Source organism: Anser brachyrhynchus (assembly GCF_964034855.1).
Source record: "Anser brachyrhynchus genome assembly, chromosome: 6".
Classification (NCBI taxonomy): Eukaryota; Metazoa; Chordata; class Aves; order Anseriformes; family Anatidae; genus Anser; species Anser brachyrhynchus.
Window position 1 is genome coordinate 29,515,060 of NC_137700.1, and position 24,220 is coordinate 29,539,279.

Here is a 24,220-nt window from a genome sequence, read left to right on the forward strand (position 1 = left end):
CAAGTAGGCCTTTTCAGAAACATCTATTTGCTACTTGGGGGAAAAAAATAGTTGTGTTTTGATAATATTTTTCATAGGAAATTACTGTACCTGGATAAAGTGCTGCTGATTCTATCAAGAAGAAACTGCAAAAAATCTTCTTGTGTGCAGAAATAGCGAAATGTGTAGAGAAACTGCTGTACATAGCCTTCTAAAAACGCATTTCTGTGAAGCACAAGAAAAGCTTCAGACAAGCAAGACTGCAATTTCTTCTCGCATCAGAGTACAGCAACAGCAAAAATCATCAAAACATCAAGAACTAGCAGGGATTTCAAACTCTCAAGCTCTACAGAAAACTTTGATTTCTTTTTATTTTTACACGTGAATATTGTGATTGCCAACAGTAAAAGTATAAATTCTTTTTTTTAAAGTTTCTCCATTTTGAATCTTGTGGAAAACCTCTTTGACATTTCTACTATCATCAAAAATTACATTCTGAATACTACAGAAGAACGTACTTAATTTTATTGTTTCTATAATCTCATTTGATGCCATTAAAAAATTTATTTTCCATGATAACAGTATAAAATGTACATATTTTAAAGCAGAAAATGTTTTCCGTAGCTCTGATTAGAGCAGCAGCTGCTTTAACAACTGAACATGCTTATTATATACCCATTAGAAATGATAGTATTATATATGTGTGTATATACATATATAAAAATATATATGTACATACATATATATACTCACAGATACCTTAAGACAAGTCAATTCCTGTGTCTACCTGATGGCTTACGGCAAACTATAAGAGTTTGAGTTTGCTGAATGTGGAAGCTTTGATTCCAAAACAATTTGTTCACTTTGTGCAAAATATTAACTACCAGAAATAGCAGTAACTGGCTCTAAGTGTCAGGACAAGCTGGGAGTAGTGCACTTTGCTTACTCTTACTTGCCTCTAAACTTCCTCTACAATTTAAAATGCTGTATTTTATTTCCAGCTTTCAGAAATAGTGCTGCAATCTTGCATCTTTCTGACTGCTCAAAATGGATGAAAATATGAATTACAGGTTACCTGGTGTCTTTTGCTTTTAGAATCCTACAGTAGCACAAGACTGATGGAGTCTCTCAAGCAGTTTCTGTCTTCCATACCTGAGGTACAATTGCTGAGGTACCATAAAACAAGAACTTTAACCCAGCTGAGGGTTAAAAGACAACTTTGTCCTCACCTAAGCCCTGAGATAAGCTTGTATCTTGATAATTCCCAAAGTCTGGGTCAGAAATCTATAAAGCAAAATCTATAGATTTTCATATCCAAACCCTATTAGTAAGAACGATCAAATTATATGTTCTGAAGAATTATTAAACTGGTGGCAATAACATAAAGCCACTATTCCATGGCAACTATCAGAGCTAAACTTCAAGTAAGTAAAGGATAAAAGAACTGTAAATTTATTAGTTTTTGATTTATTATCAATTGCTTGAGTTTTAATCAAATCCAAACTTAGTAATTTGGCTTATTTCTTATCAGACTGTCTTTTACCATTTCCATGCCCATTTCTGCAAATAAGTGTGCATAGAAATAACATTGAACTTGAAAGCAGAAAGGAAAACTTATGCAATGCTGTGTAACCAAGATTTATCCCAGACACTATATCTTTTTTAAATCTAATAGATATGACTTATCGCACTCCCAATTAATGATGTACAAAATGCACCATACCTAGAATATAAATAAGCCATTAAACCGAGTGGTGTCCCAGCCTGCAGAACTCTTATTGCATTTTGATTATTGCATTTATGTTTCTCTGTATTATAGTAAACAAGCAACGTTGACTCATCTGTAGGTGCCACATCCATGGTGTCAGTTCTCCTGTTGTGAATGACTGTAGGAAGCACACAGGATTCCACACCCCATTGTTCTGCATACATGATCTGCTCAGAGAGGCAAACCCATGCAAAATTAAAATGTAGGAAAATGATCAGGAAAATCCATGCAAGGTGTGCTCTACTCAACCTAAAGCCAAACCACATTTTATACAATTTTTCTTTTTAAACACTGCAACTAGCAACGACCTTTAATCATTCTTTCAAACCTTCATTAATTTGGCACTTTGACAACAACCACTTCACAGCTCATACATTGACTGAAGTGGACAATGACACTAAAGCAGTATAGAAATTACAAGTAAAACCAAAGCAAAATAAAGTCTGACTTGCCTGCACGTATTTCTTCACCAGTTCAAGAAACTGCACCTTCGATTTCATCTCCTGTAGCTGTCCTCTCAATTTGGGCAACATAGATCTAGTTTCAAGACCTTTGGATTGAAAACACACAAAGCATACAAACATCAATTATTCTGATATACAAGGAAAAATCCTTAAATGATATAACTATGCACCCATTTCATTACTGACAATTTGCTGTAATCTTACCTTTGCTTCTTCTTTCTTTCTGCAATAGTTTCTGGTAAAACTGTATGGTCTTTCTGTAATTTTTTGTCTCCATCATTAGCAATTGTTCTAGCTCCTATTTAAAGAGAAAAAGGCTTCTGATCATAATGGTAAATACAAAGTTCTGGTAGGAAAGTAAAGTTTTAGTGTAGTTATTTTTGTACAAAAAAGCGAACATCCAAACAGACAAGAATATGCTATTAGCCAAGAAGAATTGCCTTTCACACCTGCACTTAGAGGCAAATTACAGAAAACAATACCTTCCCCAGGAAAGTAATAGTTATGTGACAGTTCTACATGTTATGAACTGCAGTTAGTCTGTGTATGATGAGACAACATTGAAGTTTGTCTTAATCCATTTATATCAATATGCCTTGAGTTATAATCGCACTTATCTGGTTGTTTTCAAGGACTTTTTTTTTTTTTTTTTTAAATTGACACTCAGCAAGCATCCAGAACTAAAACTGATGAGTTCTGAAGTTAGTGTACACCCCAGAAATGCTCTGTTAAGCAGCTGGCCTATGTTTGCAGCAAGAACCGAATGTTTCATTGAAAGTTATGGTTTCCAAACCAGTATGGTTACATTATATTATGCATCCAAGTCAGAAGGCAGCCAGGAGAGCTGCTTTACAAAGGATGCCTCAATTTTGAAGTTCAGTTCAGTTTAGATATTTTATATTTGTGTGTTCTATATAATAATAATAAAAACTAATTTTCTCTTAAGTTATATAACTTAAGCAATGAATAGAAAAGAAAGTAATCGTACTCATCACAGTTTATCAAGTTAATGTAAACATTTATATTTGTTTGCATATCAAAAGTTTCACTTTTTACTAGCCAATGAAAATGGGGCATCCATATTGAAAGCTTCAGATTTATTATGAAACAACTAACACAGTGTGTGTTGTCATTTTTGAAAGTGGTGGGTTTTGCACTTGTGTCCTAAGTTAACTACCAATGACCCAATTACATGAAACAGCATTTCAAATGGAATAAGTTTACTAAATGCAGCAGACAGAACTCCCACAAGCAGAGTGATCAAAAAACACATAGCTCAGAGCAAACATATCAAACAACAGATTGGTAAATAGGTTAGCCTTAATGGGATGGACTTACTGGAAACTAATTTGAGTTTGAGAAAAATCTGTCACTGTTTTTCACAAAAGCTCAAAAGGCTTAACAACATAGTTCATTAGTAGCAAGTCACAAAAGCCCTGTGGATTTTTAAAAGAATTACCATTACACAGTCACCATGTAGAGAACAGTGGAAGCACAGAAAAGCTATTATCTAGATTCTGAATCAAAGACAGCTTGATTTACTTAAAGGTTTGTTTTCATTTCATCAGTTAAAGTGAAAATAAGTTGATTACAAGAATATAATCACAGAAAGAGACTCAGAGTGGCTATTTTCTGATGTTTGGAATCTAATAGGTATTTTAGGAAGTGGCTTGTCCCTTAAATAATTTTAGATGAGTAGCAATGAAGTCAGAAGCAAAAGACACATTAATTCCCAGTCCATTCTAGAATATCTTCCATTTTAGGTCTAGAATATAAACATTTTTGATGAACTCGTATATTCAGTTGTTATTCGATGACGTTCTGCATCCTCTGAAGAGCATTTAACTCGTCAGGACACTTTTCTACAGAACATTGCTAAGTCTAAGGAACGAAATAATGATTGATTTTGTTTCACTGGGAAATTTACAAATTCCAAACTATCCATGAAACAGGACTTTTTACATGCTGACAAGTAGCTTCCCCAAAGGATACAGAATATTGGGAGAAGGGAAAGGAAAAGAGAAAAAGAATGGTAAAGGGAAAAGTGTGGACAGAATATGCAAAGCTTTTGCTAGAAACCTTGTAGTCATTGTCTGGATGCAGAGAAGTTTGGTGGAGACTGACAAGTAGCTTATGAGATCTAGAGAGAGAACTGAAACTCAGTGTGGGCAAACAGGATAAGGGTGAAGGCTTGGGGCTGCAAGAGAACTGCAAGCAAGCTTATCAGAGTACAGAAAAAAAACCTTCTAACTGTGAGGGCTGAGTTGGACTTCCCCCTGGAGAAATGGCAGCGCTGGCAGTTGCCTCCTGTTCTTGCTCTAGTGCAAGGACTTGAATTTGTTTGCCTGGATGTGTCCTGTGCCAGGGGGCAAAACCAGCAGCTCCTGGACCAGAGGTGATGGGAGGCAGGGGACAAGCACTTAGCTTGTGTAAGGAGCAATACAGATGTAGGAGAGGATGCATAAGGAAAGTAACAACAGTTTGCAAACTTCTAAGAGAACTGAGCAAGCCCAAAGCTATTTATATGAATTTGAATAAAAATTAAACTAACTTTTCTAAATTAAGATGAACCTTTGCTGAACCTTAGAACTGCAAGGAACTATCTGATAAACGCTTACACAGTAAAACATTAATAATCATTATGACAGCTGAAAGTGTCACCTTTGATCCATAGATATTTTACTTTTTGTGCTAGTTACTTCACATTTGTTCTAAACAGAAGGGTAAGTATTACCACTTTTTTGAATCCTATTAGCTGATGAATCCCATTGTTAATACTGTTCATATAACAAATGTATTTTACTTTTTATATTTAATTAAATCATAACCTATCTAAGGTGCAGGCAGTATTCAACAGGTTTGAGCAGAATAATAGAAATGTTAATTATTTTTATGGCATTTGATTCTGTCATAAATGAAATTATACCAAATAATATGTTCTGGCAATTAGCGTTTCTCTCAGCCTGATTTTATCAAACCTACTTACAGGTATTCAAGTTAAAATAAATACATAAGCAAATTTAATTGCATTTAGTTTTAGAGGGTGAATAAAAAAAAAAAACACAAAACATTCAAATGATTCAATATCTATTGGAGAGAGAAGACTATTAATGAGATATATATGTTTCCAAAACTGTATTTTTTTATGTGGTTAAACTCTCATTAAGTACTCAATTACTGTTGCAGACAAGAACAAATGAACTGAACAAATAAACCTATCCTTATCACAGGGTAGTGCCACTAAGTCAGGACAACTGTAGTCATGCCCAAATGACTAATAATAAATTCACTCTTTGAAATAGAACCCCTAAACACAGATTTAGCACACTTTGCTGCAGAGTTGTAGAATCAGATCAACTTTATTGTTGACCTTTTAAAAACACAGCAAGGAAGCAAGACTGTCAGCAACTTGGGACAAAAAATAGGTTGATATAATCCTTGCCAGGTAATGAGAATTAGACTACAGATAATGTGAGATGTTTTCTGAAACAAAAATGGTTAACAGATGACAAGGAAGGAGAGGCTGGAGACAAACAGCTCTACCTTACAAGACAGGTAGAAATTTCCTCCAGCAACTCAAACCCCCTTCCTACTCAAACGAATCACTTACCAGCCATCCTTTGGCCTTTGTAGTCCTTCTGGCCTGGATATGAGACATGTTGCTAGACATGTCTGCTAGATTTTACAGTAGAAAATCAGCTACTAAATACTAAAATAATTGGGTTTTTTTGAGCTCCCCATGTTAATTTTCACATTGAGTCTAATTCTATTTTCTCAGTATTTTGGTTCAGATAGTGCGTCATTCCCCTTGAAATTTGCACAGCACTTATTCGAGGTTTACACACAGAGTTAACCGTTAACATTTATGAAGTGTTAATGACCCCATTTATTTTCTAAATAACTTGTGCTCCAAGTATAATATGTATAAATACTCATAGTATCAAATAAAACTAGCTGAAAACACTTAGCTGTACAAATGCAGCTGTTAGCTACATTGGTACATAAGTACAATACACAAGGACTCATAAATGCTAAATCCTACCCCTATCAACCATACCAGCAACATCCATTGTTCAAAATGAAGTATGAACTGAAGTCTTTGTCAGCTATTGGTATGGAAATTAAAGTCATGCCATATATTTTCACAGTTGATTTGTAGTGGTTGGTTTGATGAATCAGGCAGCATAGAGATAGCAGAAAGAAGCTGGGTAGAGCTGCACTTCGCCCACATATTCATAACTGATTGGCTTACAGCTAAGAATCATGGTCTCCTGTCTGCTGCAATAGCAGAAAAGAAAACCCATAAATCTCAGTTTCATATTTCTTTCACTATTTTATATATAGACTAGTCAAAACTTGTAACATCCATGACTGATAGAGTTTGAAAAAATAGCAGAATTTTATGAAGCTTTTCTTTGCTCAGGTTAAATGCTCAGGGTTTAACATTTGGAGCAATTGGAGCATTATGATACTGTGTTTTTATTTTAAATACACCGGGTTTCACAGAAAGTCAGTGTTGTAGTAAAGCCAGCAGAAAGATCAATAAAATTATTATTGATACTGTGGTATTAAAAGAAAAAATATTTGTTGAGAACAAGAAGTAGCTGACAACTTAAATTATCCTCTGTTGAATTTGTAGTAACAAGACCTTTAAAAAGCATTTTAATAAAAGATTATGCAAAAGAACATTTAATACAATATTATAAAAATATTCAGGTATATAATCTTAAAGATATTCTACTATACCAAGACCTTTTTATATAAAGAGTACAACAGAGTCAGTATTTAAAAGAAGAAAGTGGGGTTGAAATCACTATAATGCAACAAATTTAATCATACTTTTAACCAGCAAGTAAAGAGGGATCTTAATGATTTTAAATCAATGTACTCACCACTTTTTTAGCATCTATATTTTGTGACTCACTTGATTTCTGCTTTCCAAGATTTTTCATATAACTATGAACTTCTGAATCAAAACATTCAGCTCCATAAAATGCACTGCTCCAACCCGGACTACAGCCATGAAAGTCAGGTAGATTTGGAGGCACAAGGTAGTTGTTTCCAGCTGTCTTTATCATGGTCTCTTCCTGTGGCTCTACATTTTCCTCTGCAAAGTCTGGACCAGTATGACAGCCATTGCTTTGTAAACATTGTCCTTCTTTTTCTACAGGGGTAGTATTCTGCAGCCTTGATTCTTTTTTGAAATTATCTGAAGGCGTCCCATCAAAATTCATCTCAGCTAATGATGTATTTATCATAAGCTCATCCTTCATGTCAAAGGTTGCTTCCCCTTCTCCTAGAGGGAGTGTAGAGGTGAGGGGAGAAATAATGGTCACGCTGTAATGCATGCTTTGTTAAATTTAAACACTACACATACAAAATGCAGTCATGAGACTACCTATGCCCTCTAACAGTGTTACATATCTATTTTGGCTCTGTACTTTCTTCTTCTCAACTGCGTGTTGTAAAATGTTAAAGGTTAAAGACATTTCAGAATGATTAAGTTTTGGTCAGTAAGTTTCTGAAAATTAGAAAATACATTCCGCATATGTAGAACAAGCATTTAATAAAAGCATAGTACAGAAACTTCTAAACAAAAATCAAATATCAGACCTGTGTACACATTAGCAAAAGCTTGGCTCTTAAGGTCCTTTTCATCTACAGGTCTTGAGCTTTTAATCCATACATAGATGGCAAGAGTATTTGACACAGCCAAAGGGGACACGTTAAACTTTCTACTCATTCCCTTGGGCTATGATGGGACTTCTATGCAGTTATAACAGCTACTACCAAATGTCAGGGATTGAGGTGACAGTCAAAGAAAAGTTGGTATGATTCTGACAGGTGCTTTTATGCCTGCCACAACTCTCTCTTCTCATTTGAGAAATCCTCCAGGGCTTGGATATGCCAGACTTGGAGTCAAATGGACCTGAATTACTGGTGCAAAGAAGTCACATACCCCATGGGAAAGTCTGGCTCTACATTTGCACTCACTCTGAGCCAAAATGGAAAATTGTAACAGAGCATAACAGCAGCCAAGTACAAACTTACAAATTGACGTTATGCCATAAAAGTTAAGTGACAGTAGGGGGATAAGCTGTTCTGTAAACTATCTAACTTTGCTCAAAACAGAGAAGTAACAAAGTTTAAAAATAGATGGAATAATATGCACTTTATGTAAGAATTAATGGAAACATGCTGGAAAGGAGATTTGGGACTCCTGAAATAGGCAAGGTTTCATAATGTAAATTTACAGAAACAAATGGCATAACTGAGTCTGTGGCAGCTGCACAAAGCATGGCTTTTTTTTTTTTTTAATAAAACTGTTGAGATACCCAGAAATGTGCAGTAGTTTCTATTAAGGTTTCAGAAGCATAGCTCTTCAATGGTATTCCCTTGCCAACAACAGACATTATCTTCTTATTCTTCCTAACACTGCAGTTTATTACTATGTGTAGTTGCATATATACACATATACCTTCACTTCTCTCTGTACTTTAAATATGTAACTGAGCTGTATCGCAATTTAATATGATATATTGTATAAAACTAAAGATGTCCAGCAAAGATCAATAATGTTGTAAACCACTGAGAACCTCACGCAGAGTACTGCATACAGCCCCCTCTCTCAGGTTGAGCTAATCTTTCTTAAAAAGAGGCACACAGAAGTGCTGCTAGGGTTAACAAGGAAAAAGAAAATCCATTTTGATATTGTCATAAAAAGTGGTGACGGTCCAGTTTAGCAAAACAAAGACTAAGAGCAGATCTTTAAATATGCTGTTGTTTTTGTCCTTCTTATAAGAATTCCTCAAGTATTTTTCTTCCATCTCTGTGAAATGCTATTAAAAAAAAAAACACAACAACAACTCATACAAAAGGAATCAAATACAAGTTTTCCTTGAATATACCAAGCCTAGAGAGGACAATGTTTGTTATAAAAATGGGATTTACCAGTCCCAGGTCAGACTCTAATTTAGTAACTGAAAGATGAAATATTTTGTAAATATTCAGTTACAAAGTATGCTGGAAAAAATGCAAAGCCCACTCTGAAGTAGTTCAAATAAACAATCCACTAATATAACCTCAACAACTGCCATGGAATGGTGTCTTGTAAACAAGTTTGTGTTCAGAAGGCAAAAATTCTGCATCACATGATATATTGATAAACAAATCAGTTGACCCATAGTTCTTTTTGCTATCTTTTAAAAAAAATTACTTCAGTGAATAGAATAGGGAAATAAGTCATTGAGGAATTACCAGGAAGGAGGTAAAAACATCTACTGGATGAACACAAGAAAACAACATGTAGCAGTTAGGATTCAGGATTTTTTCAACAGTCACATCTTACTTTAGCAAATTAAAAAGGCATCCCCACATCCAATGACAGTTGGCCATACGTAAGTTTCATATAAAAGACAACAGTTCCAAGGCATTGATAATGCTCAGATTCACTGATAATTTTTGTAAGTGCTAAGGTGAATATTTTCCTGAAAACCCACTGAAAGTGGCAACCTCTCCAAAACTGAGTCATTGATAGATTCCCAGCACACACAAAGATCTAGAAACACAAATTCCCTTCTTACCCTCTGTCTGATCACTGCTTGCCAAAAAGCTGTCAGATTTCTTCAGATCTTGGAATATGCTGCCACGCTTTGAGTCATCTGCTTCAGCTATGCTGCAAATACATGAGGTTTCGGAAAAATAACATTTCATATCCTTATATATTTACATTAGGATAAAATGAGATTTTACAAATGTCCTTTGTCATCACCTGTGTGAAGGACTTCACTGCATTTAACTACCTCCTGAAGTTTGCATGTTCAGCTTCAGGCGTTATTTGACAAGAAAAAAATTACAAATGGACATTAAAGCATACTGAGTAAGTTGCAGAGATTTCCCTTTACAGCAACTGGCAAAATTCCAACAGAAGTATCAAAACACATACAGACAAAAGGCATAACTCTATACACAACTTATATCACGAATTACTGTAAAAGGTTTATCACTCAGGATTCACCCTCTAGATAACACTGTGACTGTAAGCCATCCCTAATAAGAATAATGATAATTTTAAGTCAAAGAAGGTAACAATTAAAAACCATTATATTCTTCAGCAGTGTCTGAAGAATACTAAGTAAGCAGTGTCTCCGAGATATCTGATATCAGTTTCAAAAGGTCGTTCTTGAGTGTGAGCTAAAAGCTAGACCTCTATTTTTACAGTGAATAATACATTATTTCCTTTCCACTCCTGCTCTCAAAGACTTTGCTTTTCATTGGCAGTTGAAAGAGGATGACTTCCTCATATATCTCAGTAATTCAGTTACAACAGCTAAAGTTTCTCATGCCATAACATTCAACTCCGGGAATTAAGAACCTAACCTCCCACCAGTTTTCATGGCTTCTTAGAAATCTCAACCAAATGGAAAATGGGCCAGCAAGTTGGTGCCTGATATTTGGATGTAGTCTATTATCCCTGAAACTTGCTGTAAAGCAAATATATCTTTTAACACTGATTTTTTTCTATACCATATTCACCCAGCTTCTTTGTCAAAACTTCCAGTTTGTAATTCCAGATCATGACAAAGAAAACATACATAACTTCCACATATAAACACATCGCTGTTTACAATAGCCTTCAGTATTTTTTTTGATAAAGTATACGACATTTGGATGCTGCAATAAAATGGGAATGATTTTTATTATTTTTCTGGCAGATAAGTCACTGAAGATGAAGTAGTAAAAATAAGAAATGAATTAAGCTGGGGTTTTCTCACTTAACGGGCAACCTACAAAAGATTGCCAGAAGGAGCACTGAATCAAACTAAGTTTAAGTAAAATATTTCTAGTAAAGTTAAATTAATTTCTTTGTCCTTAAGTGTGATTAGAACAAAGAGATGTACCAAGGTAATTTATTTTTAACTTAATGAGAGTTTGGAATAATGCATAAAGAACAGAACTCAAATAGAATAATTAAACTGAACAGTAGGGACAATTTATTTCACTTCTGATTAAACAGCCTCTATTACAACTTTGAAGTTCTCCAACAAAGGTTGAAAACATTTGATCAGGATCAATATTTGATCTCCATTATTCAGCTATCCTAGGATGGAGTTACAGACAAGCTTAATAGGAAATATCTTCTTTTAAGTCATTAAGCACTATTTGCTATGGAGAAGGCCATGATCTGATAGACTGGGAAATTATCAGTTGACAGGAAAGAAATAAAGATACCTGAAGAGGAGCTGCATATCCTTTCCTGCTTCTAGGAAGTAGAGAGCATTAAATTGAACTGTAAGAAGGAAAACACTGAAAAATAGTTACCATAAATGTGAAGCTCTTTCTCCATTTACTACTTGATAGAGATTCTCCAGTAATTTTTCATCCCAGTAGAGGTCACAAAACTTCTCACAGATTGTATCAGAGAACACACCAAACTTAATTTCCTTTAATGTTAAAATGAAGTTACCTTTTTTTTTTAAAAAAAAAAAAAGAAAAACAAACAAAATAAAACAAATTAAGAAAAATAGAGAAAAAAGATACTACTAATAATAATCTTACATATCAGTGATATGACATACAGAAGAAATTGTACATACCCATATCAAAAACTTCAACTCCATTCTCTAGATAGCCATCAAATGCAAACTCTTCTTGTATAAGATGAACCACTTCCTGTAGCAAAGTGTCATTTGTTCTGTTCCGATGAGACAGGACTTCTACATCAAAGACACAAGAAGTACTTTGATCCACTGAGGTACATGGTGTATGTCCTTGGTCAGTAAAAATACTGTCTACGGTTGTAGCACACTCAATTTCTTGGCAGTTTGTTTGAACAACTTGGTTACTTTTGTCAAATGCGTTCTGTGTATTAGTAGTCTCACAGTTTTGCACTTTGCAGGGGGAGGACTCATTTTCTGTTTGCATGCTCAGCTGATAACTTGCAATAGTACTTGAAAGTAGCACTGGCAAACTATGATAGCAATCAGAAGCAATTCTTGAACGAAGAGGCTTATTTGGTATTTGCTCAGACACAGCTAAGTGTACTGGTACAAATGTTAAAACTCTTTTCTCTGAGTCATGTTTGAGAATGATGTTATTTATATGAAGAGAATTAGGAGATGTAGGACAAGCTAAGGAGCTTGAAGGAACATCAGATAAAATGCTTTTTTCTTGTAGAACATGTGAGGAATCAGATGGTGATGGTAATGTAACTGCAGAAGTAAGCACACTGCCTGACTTTTGCTCTTCTGAAGATATTTGGAATGAGAAGCCTGGAACTTGTAAATGACACTCAGGTATTTCAGGTGCAGTTTCAACAACAACTGTGTCCTTGATACCATAGCTTTTAGAGTCTTCTACATATCCTGATTTGTTGTGGTCCATGTGTTTTTCTTTTCTCATCTCTTTCTTGAATTGCTCAGTAGCTGGCGTGTGAACCACTCTGAAAAGGAAAAAAGAATTTTTACAGGACACATCCAGTAGATTTAACAGTGAAACTTTAACTTATTTTGCTTCAGGATATACTAACTTTGTTATGTTTGCATCTCGTTGCAGAATGATAGGCTTAAAGTGAGTTGCAGGAGAGGTGAATGCTGCAGGTAATGTAGCTTTCTCACTATTTAGGGAAATTTGGCACGGTACTGGTCCTTTAACTGCTATAAGTTTACTTTCACTGGTAATAGGCACAAATCCTGAAAGCAAAAAACACAATTAGATGAAAGATGAAAAACATGTAAAATATAAATGTAATGTAAATAATAATCAATTTAGACAGAAAAAGACCTATGCACTTGACAGAGAAAATCTCATATAGTGAACTGTTCTAGAGAAAATTAAAACAACTGAAATACATAAGAGCCTGCTTACCTAGACTTGACTCTGAAGGGCTCATTTCAAGTCTTTCATTTTTAATTTCAAAAGCACCATGACTCTGAGAAGAGATAACTTCTTCCTCAACAGCCTAACAATAAAAATTGAAGTCCAAACTAAATTTATTAGCATTTTCTTTTTAAAATTCTACTCAGCACATTACTACAAGAAAATGCCTCCCCCTCCCCATCAGTCTAAACAAATCTAACTATATTTGCAGTGGAGAAAAATGACTGGAACACATTTAACAGAACTAATTGAAAAAATGTAGAGAATTAAAAAAAGGTGGCACTCGTACCTTAAAGACAGATTTATTCAACAATGCCAAAATATTTTTGCTGTTTACTCCTCGTTCAAGTAAATAATAACTGCATGTCTAAAAAAAATCATAGTTTTCAGACAATAAATAAGTTTTTCATCATGTGAGATATTCTTGGACAAGGATAAAGTCAAGGTAAATCATTAAAAGCAATCCAAGTTTAGGATGTTTTATAAACTTATTCCAAGTACTTTATTAATAATGTCAATATAAATTAAGAACACAGCCCTCTATATCCTTAGGGATGTAACTTTAAAAACGTCATCCAAAGTGACTGGTTATGTTAGATATCAGGCTACTACAGAGAAAAGATATTACTATTTTGATATTCAAATCACTAAAATTAGACTTCAAACAGAACTAAGTTTCAAATAAAATTGCTTAAATCTAGTAACCTTAATTGCATCAGCTAGAGAAGGTCTTTCTTCAGGATTTTTTTTTGCCATATCCAGAAGAAGGTTTTTTAATTTTCTTGGCAATGCTAGCTTGTGATTAGGTGGAAAGCTGTATTTTGCTGCCATCCACAGAACTGCAGCAACACCGTAAATGCAGACCTAATGATATAACACAGGAGAGAGGTAAGATGTAAACAAACAAACAAAAAAATCAAAACCAAACAACAACAGAAAACAAAACAAACCAAAAAAGCAAAAAATAGCCCTTCCTCAAAACCAAATCCAGCAAATTATCCAAAAGGTCCCCTCACTCCCTGCAAAATAACCCCCAGCACTTCCAAAGTACAGATTACATTTGGCTTTTGAAGATGCTGATGAAAAATCCCATCATATTTCAAAAAACTGCTGTTATGCATGCAGGGCCAATAACAGTAGCTAATTTTCTACTATTGGAGCAACAGACAAAATTTGTCTTATTCTTTATCTAGGAAAATTATTCAGGAAAAAAATGGGTTTAGAAACATTTTGAAGAGCTCCTTTCTTATATAAAGACCTATTGCTGCAAGCCTTAGAGTTCTACAATAAAGCCTGGCCAGCAGTAATTTACTTAAAAAGGTCATGATAATTCAGAAAGAAAATGGCACAGAGTAATTACAAGATTGCCAGTACAAGTCATATTTTACAGAGATGATTACACCTATCAGAAAAACTAGGTACTGTATATTTATTTTAGGAATTATTGTGCTACCTGCAGCTAGACCAATTGAAGATGCCATGATGGGGAACCTTGAAAAGTACCTGATCTTCACAAGATTTCTTATTTTATTTGAAGAATTACAATCTTCAGACAGAGACAGAATCAGACTGTTTAATGCTTGATGTTAGCATACCCCAAAAATACAATTCTGACAAAGTGAAAGCACTGTACTTCTTCATGTAGCTTATGAAAGGTATTAAAAAGGCTCAGAGGACAGAAACCTAAGCAAGATACTGTGGTCCAACACAATGTTTTCTAGCACCCTTTAGAACCAAGTGAATGACACAGACAATGTAACAAGGAAGTTCACAAGAAAGAAAGTAGCCTGTGAATCTTTTGAGCTATTGAATAAAAGCTACTAATAGGTACAGAATGTTTGAAATATGAGAAAGCAGCTCTGTCATAACCAAATGATTTTCTTCCCTGTAGGTCCAGAATTCCAAGAGGGCTCACAATTTCAACCTAGATTTATTTATTTAGGAAAAACATGCCATCCAATCCAGCATATCCTTAAAAAAATTTCCTTTACTGACGTAGTTACTGTGACTGGCACTACACAGTGTTTATTTCTATGTATAATCCTAACTAAATTTTCATGAAATCAAAAATGTTATACAAATAACAGGAAAAAGTGAAATTATGAACTCGGCTTATTCTATATATAATGTTGTAGAGAAAACAAGAAAAAATATTACTTTAGATTTTCTTAAGAAAAAGAATAAAGCATAAAGACTAAGAGTATTAATTTGTACTGTCTGGTGAAACTGTTATATTGTATTTGAGGGTTAGTTTAAGCTTCTGAAGCTATTAAAAAAACTGCATGCTGGATCAAAGCAGTTTAAGAAGAAAGAGAAATTTTAAAGAAGATATATGAGCGTTTTCTAGTTACAGATAAATTTGCAGAAAGTCTTCAGTAGATTTTTAAAGCCTTTTTTTTTTTTTCATTATTACTATTTCTAATGTTAAATGACTTATAGGACACAAGGTACATATTAGCTAGCCTCTTTTATTCTTACATAATAGAAAGATACAGTAAAATCTGTTTCCATAACTCAAAAGCTCACCTTGTTATTTATTAACACTTTAATCATCTTTGGTCTGAGAGCTACTTAGGGCTTATATCTCTAGCAAAAAGGTCTAGGAGAACTGTACTGGTAAAAGACATTGCCATAATTCATGTTCCCCCCCAAAAAAAATATGCTGCCAGCAACATTTTCCAGTATTCCAAAGCAGATTCATTGGGGCTTTAGCCTAGACAGTCTAATATATTGATCTTAGCATGACCTCCAGAACATGAAAACATGACTTCAAAGTCTGTCTCAGTATTAACAAATTGAAAATAAGTAAGCCTTATGGAATACTATTGAAGAACAGATTTTGACAGTTACTCAAATAATTTTGGAAGGCAAAATGATTTTTTAGAAGCAACTAGTTTTACGGTAGAACAATATGAGAACAGACAGAAATATGAGAAATACTGAGAAAAATATTATCAGAATCTTTGATGAGCTTTGCTTTCTTCTTTAAGGGGCAGAGGGATACAACTATCCTTTGATAAAATGAACAGCAACCTACATAACCTGCCACATTACCTTCTCAGTATCTACATCTTCTTCTTCAATTTCAGGAGCTAAATAAAATATATCACAAGATTCTAAATGAGAAAAGAAACCAGAAACAAAAGTTAAGATATTTGCTTTATTCTACTCTCCCCCTCAAATGAAATAAAAGCAGAGCACTCAACATATTAGTTTACCTTCAGCTTTTGGTGCAGCAAAGAGGATACTTCCATGGCAGTCAATCAGTACGGTGTCCAAACATAAGACCACTGCAAAACAAGCCACCAAAGTACAAGACATAATAAATATTTGTTCTTGTAAATATTTAACACTAATTAAACATAATTTTTAAAATAATTTGCAATGTCTGTGATTACCCTAAGCTATGACAAAAGGTGCTTTAACAGTAACGTTGGAACAGAAACCAACAAACAGACAGTAGATGCATTTTGTATAGTGGAATTTTATTTTCTTTATATCTAGCATTGAAAATGAAGTACACAAAAAGAAAAAAAGTAAAATAATAATAATAAAAAAGTAATATTACAGCTAGATGTACTCTAGGCTTCTCACAAGGTATCAATAAAAGAAACTTATAATAAGCATTTAAACTCTCTCCTCTCTTCCTTCTTCATCCACCCCTCCACAACAAAGAACAACAACAACAAATATTGAAACAGTGAAGTTGGGATTAAATGTAAAAAATGCTCAACTAAGATTTTGTTTTTGGTATGCTTAAGTGGCAATACCACCACCACCACCACTGTAAGCAACCTTAAGGATATCGTCAAATAAGCTCTTTTTTTTAAAATAAATAAAAATAGAGTACTAGAACAGTATATTCTTACTTTATATTAATAATCTTAATTATTTGTCCTCTTATTTAATTTATTATTGAATACATTAAAGAAGTCTAAGAATAAAATAAATATTAATTTGTTATTGAATAATGAGTTGAAGACGTCTAAGGAAGAAAAGTAAAAAATCATCCCTTTGCTTTTATAGTACAAAACCACATTAAAATGCCATTAAAATGTTCATTATGCTTAATGTAAATAAAAGCTTGCCTACTACCTTCAACAGTATTTAAGCTGGACCTGAACTATTTGTCTTGAAAAGAAAAGCTTTCCTGAGCTGGAAATTTTAGTAGTTATTTCTGCAGAGGCAGCTCCCTTGAGAATTATTCTTGCTCACTGTCATTACTTCTCAACAGTTAAAGCCTCTGGCCCTGAATCTGCAATACAGTTCATGCAAACCAGATCTCAGCCAAATTCAGTACAACATGACAATTCACACCTGATTCCTCTAAAACGCTTGTAAGCAACATGTAAGCAATACCCTCTGGTAAGAGGAGAGGAGATAAAGTCTCAGTGGAGACTGCAAGCACCTTTTGTAGGACTGAATTCAAAAATACATGAAGAGGCTAGCTTTGGAGTATGTTTTCCTACCTGTACAATTCCTGTTTAGGATAATGGAAAAAAGGTGCACTCAAGGAATGATTTAGAGGAAACGGCTAAGTAAATAATAATAAATCCATCTCATTCCACATTTTGTATACTTAACTATGACTCGTCAGTTACCAATCTTACTCTACCAGCATTAAGACAAAGGATATTTTAACATACAGTTTATACAACATCATCACAATTACACTCAGAACAAGCAGAAATTCCTCTAGCAAAAATATTCTAAATCTGAAAACAGTATTCAACTTCAGGGCAGTTTTATTCGTCAAATATGGAATTTTATGTAAGGTGCCTCACACTTGCTATCTTGTATCATTATGTTTACTTTTACAGGCTATGTAAGACTGATCATAATTCAGGTGTTAGTATTTTGAACACTTATGCATTCTGGGTGCATGTAAATATGGTTGCAGAGGCTGACTACACAAATTCAATTAGAATCTAAGCCACTGTACAGTTATTTGAAGCTTTCACAAACATTGGGAACATATTATGAGGCTGAGATAATCTTTCTGCTGCAAAGTATATCAAATACTTATTTTTAAAGGAAATATTGCTTAAAGTGTTCAGAAGTCTGTCTTTAAGGACAATTTCCATTAAATGGAGTAAAGTTCAAAGTCAAAATTTAAAAGGGAAAAGTTAGAAACATTGGCTGTTATTTTTTCAATATACAAAATGAAATAGTCATAAGGTATTTTGCATCAACAGAATAAACAAAACATTACTACAGTGAACACAATCAACTAGGCAAATATTTTCAAGTAAAATTTGACTCTACCTGGATAATCTGTGCAAGTGTGCAGAGTACATAAACACTCGTGACACAATGCCCAGAGTTCATAGTCTTTCAGAGGTTTACCATGCGAGGACAACAGGAGTTTTAGGGAGATCCACTGAAAAAAGATGTAGAGAGTTATTCAGAATTATTGCAAAACAAAAACATTTAATGATGCAGTGAAAAAAATGTCCTAAGATACAATGCACATGCTTAAAAAGCATTAAGAAACTGTATATATTTTATGTGAGGGTAGTAAACTAATAATACTTCTTAATGAAATAGTATTACACAGTTAACTGTACAGATGAATCCGAAGTTTCTTAATTGGAAACAAAGTTTAATTCAAGTGAGATTTCAGCAAGAATAGAAGTATTTCAGGAAAATTGAGCTGTTTGGAAGCTCTTTCTTATCATACTAAGGAAAGATTCAATTAGAATGTCAAGGATGACACAATTACAGGGATGTCACCTATGCTTAAAAACATAAAAATCCAAATGATAGCCACTGACAAGACACAGCCACTTTCAAATCCTGATTTACCCTAATAGTTATATTACAAGCCTTACCTTAAACATTTCATCAACATTTCTTGTTCTTCTGCGAACAATGTTAACAATATCAACAGAATTAACAACAGGTTTATGTGAAGTCAAAACATGTTATTCTTTTTTAATCACTGGATGTTCAATTCGCAATAGCAGTATTTTTTTCCTTTTTATCACTTTAGCTTTTGATACCTGACAAAGTACAAAGATACCTGACAGATGTGACAAAGATACTGCTTCATAGAAACTGGCTGTTCTTCAGAGAATCCATATTTTACATTTTATGATTTTCTTATTTTTATGAATTTTCATAGAAAAACTTGACATGATAGTACTACACAGATACCTTCCAGATAAAGCTGTGCTAATAGAAGAGATTGTCACTGTCAGTTTCTCTTTATTTCATACAAGATAGACATTATGAACTCTTTTTTTTTTTTAAACCAAAGGAACAGCAATGAACAACTCACTATAGGCAGAAACCTCTGGATTAGGGCAGTTCCACACACTATTTAAAAACAGCACAGCACTCTAAGATAGTAAACTATCTCTAAATATCAACTTCAGGCCATGTGGCAGAAAACAACTACTGACATCAATTCGAGATTGACTCGGGGCGGGGGGGGGGGGGGGGGGGGGTGACGACAAATAAATGGAGCATAGGAGATGGAGACACAAATTAAAACCTCAGATCTGCTGTTGTTTTATGAACACCTATATATCCCCATCACAAAAAATGAACACATTTTGTGTTCACAAAATCCAAATAGACTAAGGATCTGTCTCACACACAATGGTAGTACATCATTATTTTTGAACAAATCATCCTGTGCACCGTAACTTGCTCATCATTTTTTCATGACCCTGGACATGAAACACCCTTCATTAGTCACTATTCAGACTTTATCATAAAACATGTAATGAACAGACTACTAAATCATCTTTAATCAATAAACACAAATAACTTCCCTGCAATTTATGGGGAAGAGAAAAAGAACCACATTAATTTCTGTAGCTTAAGCTTTGTTGATAATTCAATATTAACCAGAAGGTGTAATACTTTGGCCTTATACTGTTTAAATATTCCTTAGGGGTGAGCCATATTAGCTATTAATTTTTAACAAGATGTGCCATCAAACACACCTTTTTATTTACTCAAGATATTTTATTTTCTGTCTACAAACAAAAATGATTTTGGTGCTTTTATTAGGCCATACTCCATTGAAACATGTTACAAAGATTACTAACTTTGGTATAGACAGATTTGAAGCCAGGTAATCATGTTAAGCTTTACACTCAAATTTTGCTATAACCAGCATCCCAGAATGAAAAATTCTTTCACAAATGGGTTCCTTCATTATACCTAGAAATACCTGTCTAATAAAGAGACATCGGTCGTGCAGCAGCAGGGAAGAAGCTAGATAGTGAAAAGAATAAATTAGTCTAGAAACAATTTGAAATAGATCTTCATGTTGTTAACTGATTACTATCCTAGAGCAGTGCTGTGTTCCCCCTCGAGCATACTGGCTCTCAAATGCCTCAGAAATGTCTTTTCTTGCAGACGCTTTACAATGAAAAAAGGAGCCAAATCTTCAAATTCACCCTGGACAGAAATGGAGGGAAAAGAAAAGAGAAATTCCACACTCACTATAATATTAAGACGAACATTTTGGGATTTGGGGATATTTTTGTGGTAAGTATACACCACCATTGCTTTTTTCTCCAAGAGAATACCTTCTTTTGAAGTTTATGTCCCTAGAGGCTCCAAAAGCTGCAGCCGAGAGATGGACTCCCTCCATTCTATATACAAATCACCTCTCACTTCAGGAGGAGGTGATGAATGGCTAGCAAGAGGAAGAAGAAACTCTCACTAAACTGAAGATTGAAGTTACTTGTACAGCAGGAAGCTGAAAGGTATTTCTCATCAGCTTTGGGATATTCAAGCTCTCTAGAGGAAGAAATAAATGATAGAAAGAGCTTTAAGCACAGCAGGAAAGAAGTAATAAACACTAAGAGCAGCAGCAGAAGTTTAGGATAAGAAAGAGGAAAGTATCAAAGATAGATAACAACACAGGGGATGAAAAGGCACCAGAAACTGAAACTCTATTTCAGAAGAAAAAATGATGCAGGAAAAGCAAATCTTAGCAGAAGTGAGAATCGCTGCCATTCACAAGACAGCCAAATTAACCCGAGTCAGAGGAAAAAAAAAAGTTGTAGTCTGATTACAGATTAGTGAATGTCATTTAAATGTATACCCTCATTATTTCTCTCTGACAAGCACCCTAAAGTAAGATTAAATTTCAAGTATTAATATTGCTAGCTAGTAATGTGCTAGTTGTTATCCTGTACTTTTATAGAGATGCTGACTGACTGCATTGCTACAGCCTCTTACTGTAATTCATGTCCTTCTCACACCTGCGACCACATGAAAAGGTTATTTTTATTCCTGAAAAAGATACTTAAGAAGGTCGTTCTTCTCGTGTCCCTAATTATTCCAAATGCTCACCTTCCCATATGGGAAAGAAAGAACCTTGGAGGACGTCATCTGAAGAGACTTGCTGAGGACTTTTCCTTCTACCATTTTGTGGAAGTCATCCAATATAGTCAATGCACATGATAATATGTTTCATCACACATTTACGTTTGTGATGAAAAAACACATGCAGTTATTAAAATATTTTCCTAATGAAAAACAGCATGAACCTCAGCCTACGACTGAGACAATTTTATTTAAGTACCAAAACAGTTATTTAACTTAATGTACATTTAAGTTCTGCTGAACATGCCTATGCTTTGGTAAACATTTAATTGGAAATCTCCCTTACTTAGGCATGTCTTAGTTTTGTTTTTACATGCAAGTGATTGGTTAATGGCTATTACTGTTTCCTACAACTCAAAAAAGCCCCAAGAAAAAATTTGGAGTGCCAAAAAAAATATATATGTATATATATATTTTAATTATTATTTTTTAGTTAGCATGCGGCATGCTTTGTTTCTCAACTATCTAGCCAGACTTTATAGCAAAGCAAGTTCAAGACAACTGTTCAGCATCTGTAAGACCTCAAGTACACTTCACTTAAAGCATTAACACTGCTTTAATGCTGATTAAAGCTTCTGTTCTATATTATCACCATTAATATTGCACCAAAGAGCAAACATAGAACAATAGAATCAGACTGGTTTGGTCTGGGTTAGAAGAGACCTTAAAGATCATCAAGTTCCAACCCCCCTGCCACAGGCAGGGACACGTCCCACTAACATTATAAAATGTGAAAAAATTCAGGATGAGGCAAGGGATTATAATGTACCTTTCATAGCAAAAACTATATACCCATTTTTAAAGTAAGAAAAAGCTTTTCACAGCACAGAATTTTTGACAGGAAGTATGAAAAAGTTACATGACTTATTATTGCCTATAATTACATATTGATGACATTTACTTTACGCCAAAAAGACTGAAGTTTAAACGTCACTTGTTGTGAAAGTGATTTTTTTTCCCTGTGTTGTAAGGACCATTTATCAGGTCTACTATTTCATTGTTGGCACCAAAACTGCACAACCAAACTCTTAGTAAAGTATTCAAACTATTCCAACATAGTATGTTTCATGAACATAATGCCAACATATTTTAAGCAGTTAAAGCAAATAAAGTTTTATTCTTTACTTAATAAGTACTATCTAGGAATAGATAGGTTTATCTTTCTTTCAAGTGTTATTTCCCCAGTGTTCAAGTGTCATTCTCTAGCTACATGGATTTTGACTTCTCTTGTGCTTGACAGGGCATGAATGACCAACAGAAAACAAATGTATATATGCCAGGTTCCTGTTAACCCTTCCCATATGAAGGCCATAGCATTTGAATTGCAGAGAAACATTTAGAAGCATTAGAGATGATACACACCTGATTGGAATGAAATTGGTTAGAGAAAAAAGAGATCCCCACTCATACTTGAAGTGAAAAATATTTATTTATGGCATGCAAAACTATAAAAATCTCTGAGAAAACCCTCACAAGATACATTGCAGAAGCCAGACAAAAGCAAGCAAGTATTTTTAGTAATGCCTACTAGCAGTAAAGCACAGAACATTAAGAAGCAGTGTTGGGATATTAGAAAAATATTGTCCTCCGGAGAAGTATTATTGACAGGTAAGAAAAAAACTGTCTGTTCTCCAGAGTAGACAAGGTTGATCTTCAACCAGATGGGACTGATGTTGCATTTTCAAGAACAAGAAATATTTAAAGAGATGCTAGAAATACTATTCTAAAATTCCTGTTTTACCATAATCATACTTATCTGTTACAGGAAACTAGCGAAAGAGCAGCTCTGTAAATCTTTTCAATAGTATCTTATCCATTTAGGCCAGAGAAGATCAAAATTACATTATCAGGGTTTCACACTTTTTGTGCCTTTGCAGTAAGTGAACAAACCCTCAGACTCAAGTTTTAGTTTTTTAGAAAGTTCAAATTTTTTTAATTTTATTTATTTATTTATTTTAGGTATTCTGTACATTCTGGCAATGAGAAATGAAAGAGAACTTGAAAGTATACAGAAAAATCAGGTGCTACTCCTTCATATAAGGAATAGCACAGCAGATTTTATTTTTGCAGTTGTCAGAAGGAAATATAGAGGCAGAAGTTTCAGAAGCCTGAGGAAAAAATGTCTTCCAAAAGACAAAAAAAACCTGAAAACATTAAAAACAAACAAGCAAACAAAAAAAAAACCACAGAACCAACCAAAGCAAAATAACCCAGAGCCTTCTCTACGAGAACTTATAATAGAATCCTCCATAAAGTTCAATAGCTACTGAAAATAAATGACCCTCCCTCAGTATCTCCTTCAGAAAACAAACAAAGATTGCTGTGCTAGAAGCTCAGGTTTTCACGGAACAGACAGCAATTTCATGATCATTTTATTTGGTAAGAAATCTAGGTATTGCTCACAAATGTTGATGCCATCTAAATGGTGTTTTTCTTCCTACAGCAGTTAAAGAAAAACCTCTTTGATTACTTAAGAGCAACACAGGACTTTAACAAATGATAATGAGTGGTAGAACCTGAACATCTGCTAGAATCAATTACAAAAAAAGAAAAGCACAAGTCTATAAAACCTTTCTTTTACTGAAAACACAGCTAATAAATCTCTAGTTTCTTCGACAACTGCCACTCTACTGTCTTCATTTTTGATCATATGTTAATACACTGCTTATTTGGTAACTGGAATAACGATTACCTTTTCTAATTTATTGTGACTGTCCCGTGAGTTTGGTGGGAGCTGGATAACCCCACTTCTATTAAGGGCCTACATATTTGGAAGAATGAA

General features: G+C 34.2%; 1 protein-coding gene across 3 annotated transcripts in view; it reads right to left on the minus strand.

Annotated features, from left to right (window-relative positions):
• The window catches only part of KNDC1 (kinase non-catalytic C-lobe domain containing 1), a 61,809-nt gene that overhangs the window by 10,842 nt on the left and 26,747 nt on the right, over positions 1 to 24,220 (minus strand). For all 3 annotated transcript variants that reach the window (XM_080596727.1, XM_080596725.1, XM_080596726.1), the window contains exons 7-21: positions 18,355 to 18,469; positions 16,308 to 16,379; positions 16,144 to 16,205; positions 13,795 to 13,953; positions 13,379 to 13,456; positions 13,078 to 13,171; positions 12,740 to 12,902; positions 11,808 to 12,652; positions 11,533 to 11,677; positions 9,795 to 9,886; positions 7,104 to 7,507; positions 2,416 to 2,509; positions 2,200 to 2,297; positions 1,703 to 1,914; positions 91 to 204 (exon numbers count right to left, since the gene is read on the minus strand). In XM_080596727.1, the coding sequence (XP_080452853.1) occupies positions 91 to 204; positions 1,703 to 1,914; positions 2,200 to 2,297; positions 2,416 to 2,509; positions 7,104 to 7,507; positions 9,795 to 9,886; positions 11,533 to 11,677; positions 11,808 to 12,652; positions 12,740 to 12,902; positions 13,078 to 13,171; positions 13,379 to 13,456; positions 13,795 to 13,953; positions 16,144 to 16,205; positions 16,308 to 16,379; positions 18,355 to 18,469 (2,747 nt within the window). The remainder of the gene's footprint in view (positions 1 to 90; positions 205 to 1,702; positions 1,915 to 2,199; positions 2,298 to 2,415; positions 2,510 to 7,103; positions 7,508 to 9,794; positions 9,887 to 11,532; positions 11,678 to 11,807; positions 12,653 to 12,739; positions 12,903 to 13,077; positions 13,172 to 13,378; positions 13,457 to 13,794; positions 13,954 to 16,143; positions 16,206 to 16,307; positions 16,380 to 18,354; positions 18,470 to 24,220) is intronic.